This window comes from Bipolaris zeicola (genome assembly GCF_000523435.1).
Source record: "Bipolaris zeicola 26-R-13 unplaced genomic scaffold scaffold_457, whole genome shotgun sequence".
In the NCBI taxonomy this organism is placed as follows: Eukaryota; Fungi; Ascomycota; class Dothideomycetes; order Pleosporales; family Pleosporaceae; genus Bipolaris; species Bipolaris zeicola.
Window position 1 is genome coordinate 1 of NW_006912506.1, and position 9,102 is coordinate 9,102.

General features: G+C 49.6%; 4 protein-coding genes across 4 annotated transcripts; 1 reads left to right on the forward strand and 3 right to left on the reverse strand.

Moving 5' to 3' along the window:
- Positions 1–790: 790 nt before the first annotated feature.
- Positions 791–1,513, reverse strand: COCCADRAFT_67430 (uncharacterized protein; the record flags this gene model as incomplete). The annotated part of the gene is made up of 1 exon (XM_007720363.1): positions 791–1,513. A coding segment is annotated over one exon (723 nt), but the record flags the coding sequence as incomplete, so codon positions are not given.
- An 877-nt stretch (positions 1,514–2,390) lies between these two features.
- On the reverse strand, positions 2,391–3,401 carry COCCADRAFT_77216 (uncharacterized protein; the record flags this gene model as incomplete). Its single annotated transcript, XM_007720364.1, has 3 exons — positions 2,391–2,908; positions 2,996–3,039; positions 3,103–3,401. Coding segments are annotated over 3 exons (861 nt in total), but the record flags the coding sequence as incomplete, so codon positions are not given.
- A 1,395-nt stretch (positions 3,402–4,796) lies between these two features.
- Positions 4,797–6,620, reverse strand: COCCADRAFT_42037 (uncharacterized protein; the record flags this gene model as incomplete). The annotated part of the gene is made up of 4 exons (XM_007720365.1): positions 4,797–4,886; positions 4,998–5,123; positions 5,247–6,191; positions 6,531–6,620. The coding sequence occupies 4 exons, from the start codon at positions 6,618–6,620 to the stop codon at positions 4,797–4,799; spliced, it is 1,251 nt and encodes a 416-aa protein (XP_007718555.1).
- A 2,045-nt stretch (positions 6,621–8,665) lies between these two features.
- Positions 8,666–8,833, forward strand: COCCADRAFT_112474 (uncharacterized protein; the record flags this gene model as incomplete). The annotated part of the gene is made up of 1 exon (XM_007720366.1): positions 8,666–8,833. A coding segment is annotated over one exon (168 nt), but the record flags the coding sequence as incomplete, so codon positions are not given.
- Between the last annotated feature and the right edge of the window lie 269 nt (positions 8,834–9,102).

The following is a 9,102-nucleotide window of genomic DNA, read 5'->3' on the forward strand; positions in this document are numbered from 1 at the left end:
GTATCTCAAAAAGCTAAGATCGCTGAGCAAAAGGCTGTACGTAAGGCTGTGAGGGAGACGAGACGGCGCCTCCGAGATGCCACCCAGCAGCCAACACCTGCCTCTGCAGAGGCCTCAACACCAAGTCAACAGGCACCAGTAATGCGTTTTATACACTGGGAGATACTTCCTACTTAGTAGCTATAACAAATATATAATGTTTTACGTGTTTGCGCGGTCAATTTACTATACAAATCGTGTGGGTTAATGAAATTGACGTTGAGCTGGTGGTTGACGTTGAGCTGGGTAGGGCCTAGTTCGGAAGAACTAGGCACGTGGGGCGAGTATATCCCGCTATTTATCCTACTTACAACGGTAAGAACGCACACGCTGCACTTAAATGAGCCTAAGTCCGCCGTCCCATTTACCTGTGTTACGATTACTCTTTGGAGCTTTTATTACTGCACAAAGCTATGCTTATTAACAGATTGTCTGAAGTTTTTATTACGATATGTTTCTTGTGCGCTCAAGAATCGTGTATTCCCCATGTTTGAAAATAGAGTTTTGTGGAGGAAGATAGCTCCTAGCAGCAGTAGCTCAGGTGATCGTGTATTGGATCACTGGCCTCTCGTCCGAAAGGCGCAGCTCAAATATATATTCTACGAGCCCCACACTAGGCAAAAAGCAGATAAAAGGAAATATCAGCCAATAGCGCTTGGTAAGCATGTATTACCCACGCGACAAGTTTTGCACAGAGGCTGAATTCACACAACTATCTGTATTTCACAAGAAGCTTAAAAGCTGCCGCACTAATTCCAACCACTATAGCCCAGTACATCAAACCACGTGTAACTCGAGCTTTCCGCCGATTCTCCATAGTAGCTCGATCGTTAAGTCGCGGATAAGGTATAGGTTCGCCGTGCTCATCCACCGGCACCGGCACGCCCAGCAGATCGCAAAGCGGACCCCAGCCCGCAGTCGACTCAAAATCTGGCAACAGTCTCTCAGGCGGTACGACCTCCTTAACGAACTCGTTATACCCTTCGTACAACTGTGCGTTGTTGGCATCTCTGTATCCAGCACCGAACTGTCTTCGACCCCACGCCACAAGGTCCGGCCGCAGGCTTGAAGGCTTCAATAGCCGCGTCCACAACGCCAGCAGTGTTCTGCCCGAATATCCGCTTTCAACGGGCCTCATGGCTGAATCGACGGAGTTTTTCCACACGGCTGTTGATGAGCGGATGCTGTGCACAACTTGTGTGTCAGGATATATCTCAACGAGATCTTGTACGAAGACGGAGGCTGGGTAGGCAAGCGTAGCCGCGTATCGCCCTTGCTCGAATATCTGTCGCAGCAGCGCTTGTCGTGCGGCTTTGTGCTCATCGCCGTATAAGGACAGGGCTTGCTTCCAGCGTCGCGACTGCGTGCATGGGTAGGTCTCTTGCATCACATCAGCATAATGGAGACATGGTTTGAGACCTAATATCTCTAGTGCGGCTTTGAGTGATGTCGTTCCTGTGCGTGGGAGACCGGCCTGTTGTTGTTTGCCTTGTTTAGCATTTCCGTTATTATTCACGTGTGAGAAACAAGAATCTTGCATACATTGATGATGCGTGGACCTTCGTAGCTCGTATCCTCCGACATATTCATTGTATTTACCAAGCTTTTAAGGAACCCCGCGATTTTTGCGTAGTCAGAGTGCGGAGAATCTTGTTAAACACCATCACCCGGAGAAACTAGATCAATTCCAGGAGCTCGAGACTTTATTGACTGGAAGGTTAAATTACCTATCGTTTCTATATAGGACTAGGGCCACAGCAAGGTCAGGGCAAAAGCAGGGGCTCCTGGACTGCGCACTGAGTGTTGAGCAAACTTAAACCGTTGACCATCGGGTGAACCGCAGGTGTGAGCCTGAGCTTCTTCTCAGCGTGGGCTCACGAGACATACCGGATTACCATGAACCAGGACGGCGAGCAGAAATAGATAGCCTCGCTCCCCATGTAGTGGAGACCCCGGTAAGCTGGAGCTAGCCAATGAGAACGCAAATTCAGCTAGCGTTGATGCGAAATGCTGTACAATGTATTCAATTGTCTCATTCCGGCCCACAGGGTTTTCCGTCACATAAGTGGGGATGTTACTACGATACGAGGATGTCTCAAACAAGCTACAGTTAGTGCTTACCCGTTCCGCATCAAAATCAACGGGACGAGTTGGATGACGTGTCGCTATTCAGGAAAGCTCTTTCAGTCGAAACTTGCCGATAAATCTCGAAAGGGTAGCGGAGACAATTCAATGTAGGAGAACACAGTATACTTGGTGGTTTATTGATGAACACGAGGACAGCAAAGTGTCCAACGCCAGCTGCAACAAATAGAACATGATGACTACGATGTCTCTTGACCAGCCGGTTCATCCTCCCAAAGAACCAAGGATCGGACTTCCAAGCTTGACCTCTCCGGCCCGTGATCGAAAGGTGTCTCAAAGGCAGAGTGCGGCGTGCGACGCGCAACGTCCTCACGAGTATCGAAGAACTTCATGAGCACTGCATCTTCGGGTTTCATATCACTCATATACAGCCACCGGTGCTGGTCTGGAGAACGAGGCTTTTCCATCATCCACATGTATGCAGGCGGCCGCCCACTTTGACCCCGGCCCTTCGTCATCCCCATAACTTCACGTAAATCTTCGTCTCCGATGCTGCTTGCATCACAAATGCCCAATGGCATCCTCGTAGCGGTCTTGATGATTGGTCTCCAAGTCGCAATGATTGCCCAGCGGCATTTCATGGCCTTAGCAACCGCTTCTGGACCCCAGGCCTCGATGTATTGTCGTGCCCCTGTATAGGAAAAATCTACATGTGCGAGGGTTGCATATGGTCCTATTCGCTTGCGTTCACCAGAAATGGGGTCGCCGGTTGCAAGTTTTTCATCTCCGTTGTCTTGCCGTTCCGTTGAGGGCAGCGGCGGATCGTGCTGCACTGTAGTGTGGTCCTGTGGTCCTCGATCTTTGGGAACACCTCGCACAACCCTTCCTCTGGGAATCACAGTCGTGGCACCCGTACTACATGCATTGAGATTAGCCTTTCAGGAACGTTGTAAAATCTATGCACCTGGTTGAACCTACTGTTTCTTGATGAGATCTCGAAGTTCTGCATAGTAAACCTCGTTCAGCTTGTCCCGATCTCTCCATTCGCCATTCCGCCCGAAATTGGATCGATGCTTCACAAATTGGAAACCATGTTTGTCGAGCTTGAATTCATGCTCGTGGCCTCGGACGTCTGTCATCAAGACGTCGGCTTGGAAATATGTATTCACGTTGGTGTCGTTTCCGGTCCCAAGGCGGTATTCGTCGGTACCTCCATTTTCAGATCCACGCCAGAAGTTGAGCGTAGCCAAGAAGGTCTTCGGTTGTGGAGAATCCATAGCTGGGTAGCAAAGGGTTAGTTTCGTCAAAGAGATTGAGGCATGCGCATGTGCAGAGCCAGGGATATGGAACCGGCCTTTAAAGCCTCTGCCGACGTTAGCACATTGATAGGATTTGGTGCCAAGCCATAAGCTATGAACAAGAGCAATTAAAATGCAACTTCTTATTAAACGATCAATACTCCCGGAATGTAATCCTTGCTGCATCGGTCAGCTGTGCACACATATGCCCTATGATACAACTCGTACAATTGGCTTCACACATGGCCTGGCAGACTAGTTGCAAAGACTCCTCCACTGCGAGATATCACCTCAATAGGTCTTAACACAACGACTGCAGATCTTCTGTGACTGCAGTATTTTTTGCTGTACTGTGAGGGGTGTTGACGATTATTCGAAACATTGACGTGGCGCCACGTACTTTAGTTCTTCCGCTTACTCCCGAATCCCGTGCCCAACGCTACGCTCGCATGACCACGTGATTATCTTGACTGAAGCCTGATCATCGTACACCGCCTCGGAAAGAAAAGACATAGTTTATGCTATATATACTTTCACAAGGGCAGGTTCAGTAAAAGCCGGGGTATCCTTGATCGTTCTCAATGTTTAACAAAACGGACTGGGGACTAATCTCCCCCCCTGCGTAGCGAAAGACCCCTGCGTCGCGATAAGAACAACAGGTACTTTGACTTTTGACCAGCTTCACCCTTTCTCTACAGCGTAGTCGGGGTCAGAAATTTTACCAACATTATTAGCAAGTTAATATTTACATATTCTGTAGTTTATATCTAAAAATTACACTAAATACGTTGCTACATCATATAGTTCGCACCAAACGCGCACCATCTACAGAACATAATTCTAGCTACAACAGCGTAGTCTTAGCTACTTACTTTCTAAAATTTAGTTTTATAGGTCCTTATGCCCTTTTGATAGTATATATATTATAGTCTAGCAGTATACAACTATATACGTGCTGCAGAGCTGGTATCCGTTACGCAGGGAGGTACATGTAACGTACTGCAGCGACAAAAGCGGATACAATAGTACTGTTATGTAATCTTCGCCTACGCAGCCCTGCGTACCGCTCGGATATAGCTCGGTGTAGATCCTGGCAACTAGCGTACAGTTTACACTAGTTAGATGACTTCAGGCTGGTATGCACTCGTCGCTAATGTATAGTTTAAGGGCAGGGACTGTAACGTGATAGCAATAGTAGAATTACATTACAAATTTTGACTCTCTACTTTGCATGCGCGCCAATGCACGCTCTGACACCAGCCGGTCTGGGTGAGTCTCTGCTAGCGTAGTCTCTTTCACCTTGACGACGTGCTCTAGCAGCTCTACTGCCTCTTTCATCTGCCCATTAACCCAGTACGTACAAGCAAGAGCGTGCTACGACCCTAACTGATTAGGGTGAGTCTCTGCTAGCGTTATCTCCCGCACCTTGACGACGTGCTCTAGCAGCTCTACCGCCTTCTTGACCTGTCCGTCTGCTTGGTATGTCGTGGCAAGCGCGTGCTCGGAGGATAACTGACTCTTGTCGTCTTTATTTCGGTCCGCTCTGAGCTGGCTGCACTCTTCTAGCCACCTTACTGCTTCCCGCGTCCTGCCTTCCATCCCTAAACACCGCCTGACTAGCAGACACAACCCCGCCCGTGGTTTAGCTTTATCTACCTCTTCGCTCTCGAGAAGCCGTAGTACATGAGGCAAATATGCTCTCTACACTGCGCGGTTTTCATAGTCGTTAGTCGGAAAGATGACTGTAACATGGCGTACCGCCTTCTTAGCTGCTTCGCTGCTGCTGCCGTGCTCACGAGTCTAGATGCGGGCCGCAAGATGCACTAGACGATGCATATCGTACCACTCCTCCTGCTCCTCCTCGTCATCCTCGTCCTTGTCCTCGTTATCTTCATCATCCTCTCGTCGTGTGAGGAACGAGTACCGAGAGAGCATCCCGATAGCCACTTCCATCTCCTCCTCCAGCCCTGCTCTTGGCAACAGCGATCGTGGGATTGCCTTCCACTCGATGCACGACATGAACTCTAGCAGCTCTGCCGCAGCTGCACTGCGCTCGCGGATCTGTCTAAACGATACTAACCACGTTGTAGCCACCGCATTCGCCGATCCTCTGTATCGCGTATTATCACGAAACTCTTCGCTCATAAGGCCAACTATCCCCTGCTCTGTGCTCCGCAGCAGCTTCAAGTACATCCTAATCGACATGCGGTTTACATCTAGGTATGCTGCTGCCTGCGCGATGACTAGTGGTAGGTAGGCAAGCTCTTCAAGCAGCTGGCCTCTCGCGCTATCGTCTCGCAGCTCTTTTCGAATCAGCGACTTCTCAAGGAAATCAGCTGCGTCAGGCTGACTCATTGCTCCAAGCTCCAGCACGTCGCTGCCGCTGAGCGACACAGCCACCTCGAACGTGCGTGTCGTGTACACTGTCACGCCCTCCTCGCTTTGTGGCAGGTAGTCGACGATACCCTTGGCTTCTCTGCTCCCGGATAGCACGCCCGGGTCATCAGCATTATCCAACACTAATAGCCACTTCCCTGCTCGCTCTGTGCTTAGCCATTCCTGCACCAGCTCTTTCGTGTCTTCTTCTTTGTCTGCTGCTTGTGGTATGTGCAGCGCCTTTGCCACGTCTGCACATGCCTGCTCAAAGCTCTCCATGCTTAGCGCAGGCAGCCAGAAGACCGAGTAGTCTTGCCATGTCTCCTTAACAGTATACACAAACTGTAGGGCTAACTGTGTCTTGCCTATCCCTCTAAGTCCAACGATAGAGATCTTCTAGCAGTCACGGTCTACTATCAGCCTCTGCTTTAGCTCGTGGAGCTCGCTCCTACGTCTAACAAAAGATCAGTTCTTTAAGAATGGAATATAAGAGACGTGGATGCTAGCTATAAGCGTATTAGTCTATAAAATAAACGAGAAGAGTAGTGCCTACTATATTGGATGCGTGCGATACAGCGTGTTAGGTGTTCCTATACTGCCTTAGCAGGTTCCTATACAGCAAATGCGAGACAAGGCCTACGCTAATGACTAGTGCGAAATCTGATTCTGTTCTATCTACGCAGCGTCAGCACTAGGCTGTTTGTCTTCCTAGGCAAAGTCCTTAATGTACACACTCTGCTTCTGCTGTAGGTTCTTAATGCAGTCCTGCACCCGAAACTTCTGCGCCTGATGTTGTAGATACTCGCCCGTCGCTACTTCCATCCTGCCCTGCTCTTTATACTCAGCGAGCCCGACTTCCTGCAGCCCCTAGTTAATATTAAAGCGGAAGTACCGCTTCTCGTCATAGTATTTCACCCACCGCGCGATAAACTTCCTCTCTATCTCCTCTATCTCTATCGCGATCCTAACTAGGCTCTTTAACAGAAACTTAGCTATATTGTCCTCTAGCGCCTTCTTACCAGGGTTCCTAGTACTAATAGAAATAAAACACTTAACTAGCGGCTTTAGATCGCCTGTGTTGAGGCTCCAGATGTTAGCCGCCTCGCCTTCTACCTAGTCGACAGAGTTATTAGCGCCCAGCGCGCCGTCCACAAAGTATCGCGCCCCGATCAAGACAGGGTCGAAGAAGCCCATCGCCGCCGACGTGGCAAGGGCTGCCTGGCAGATGGTCGCAGGGATCTCGCCTTCGTTAGGCAGCGCGTAGCTCCTTAGACGTGTGATGCTGGCTGTCTCTTTCGCCGTCGCACAGACGAACCTTATGCTGTATTAGTAGGAGGCTATATACCTATATAGTACACTTACGTGTGACACCTACGCTTCTTACCGTCGTTAAAAGCATCTACTAAGGAGGCATCTATCTTAGAGATTGCCTCTTTAATAGCCTTCTTCAGCTTCGCTAAGTTAAACTAGGCCTTCACTTTGCCGCTCTAGCTAATAGGGAGCTAGTTAGACTTTTCCTCGAACACCGTCTTTATTAGATCGCTATACGCTGTAATGCATAAGTCAACGTCCATCTCTAGCCGGCCTAGCATAACAGCGATAAGTCTGTCACGTCAGTCGTGTCTGGCCGGCATACAGTCCTCTACCTACCCGCCTATGCTCGTGCCGCCAATGAGGTCAAACACCTCACATAGCTTTACACAAGAAAGACTAGCTTTCTAGCGTTCGTAGTTTAGTCTAGTCATCAGACCTTTTAGGATGTACAGCGTCGACAGGCCGCGCACGCCGCCGCCGTCGAGCGATAATAGGCAGAGGCCGGTAGTGTCGAGCGGGTTGAGCTCGCCGCCGTACTAGGTCGCGACGCTCTAGGCCATTGCAGTGTTTTACGGCGAGATGTGTTTGTTAGTTGTAGAGTGTGCTAGGTCAGGTTAACGGCAGACACATAGCGAGCGTCCATAGTGGGCGAGGGGCCTTTCTGTAGGCTAGCAATAAGGCTGGCAACAAGGCTGAGAGCTGCAGGATGTGTGCTGTGCAGCAGGCGGCGCAGATAGCATCCCGCCAGTATTAGTGTTACGAAGCGCCGGCACGGCTGCCACACCCGGCCCCACCGTTCGCCCATTATTATGAGACGAACCATGCAGTCTTTCCCTTTAGCCTTTCTTCTGTAAGATAGTACGTTTAACACTCGTCAACGGCACCACTAAGTCCCGACGAGGTGTAAATAGTAATAGAGGGACAAGGAGGTCTATCGCTAGCGAAGTTCTAATAATAGCTGTCAGTAGTTAAGCCACGTCTATAAGTGTATCCTGCAGTGCGCAGCGTATCGCTATCTTTAATCACTTCTTCTCTCGCTCGTCCGTCACCATAACCACCACTGTGAGATAGACAGCGCCAGTGTTACGTTATTAGAGGGTCTCGATCCCTCTAAGGCTAGTAGTTTTGTTGCTCTGTCGAGGTCTAGTAGAATTCTATATACCACGCTCTAGCACCGCGCACACGGACGACCGTCACTACAGGACAAGGCGAAAGGTCAATAGTACCTTAACCCCTCCAAAGAGTAGTCTCTCGTTAAGTACTTACTACGCATGTCTAGGAACGGCTTCCTTATCCCTATTAAGTACCTGCGTTCACTAGCCTTTGTAATTGCACGCCAGCGCTCCTCCATCTTCCAAGCGCCTGCAGCAGGCGAGACGATCCGCCCTCTTAGTAAGAACTGGCCTTAAGCCTTCTACAAGCGCCATCCCGAGCTTAAGCCGAAGAGAGTGAAGGCGCTAGATTAGAATCGCCACGATCAAAACATCTATAAGAAGGTATCGCAGTGGTTCGACATTATTAGGGCAGAGCTAGACAGAGCGGACATCTTGCCGGAGAACGTGTACAACATGGACGAGACAGGTGTGATGTTAAGCATGCTTGGCTCCCTTAAGGTTCTCGTAGGTAGAGACGACCTGCGCACCTACCGAGGCGCGGGCGTCAAGCGGACGATGGTCACCGCGATCGAGTGCATCTCCGCGGACGGTAGGTACTGCGTGTAGTCAGTGCGTGCAACAGTTCAGCCAATGCAACACCCCACCAACATGGGCGCCCACCAAAAAATGAAGCTTTTGACCACCACCAAAACGTTATTATCGCGAGGTTTTTTAGTAGAGTACTGATATAATAGTATATTTGATATAACGTGTTCCACCAGTAAGCGGCCCACCCCAGTAAGTGGCCCACCCCACCAAACTTGACCTGACGTTCTACGCAATTGAGTCACAACAACGTAATAAAATAAGATAAAACTTGAAAAATATAATTTATT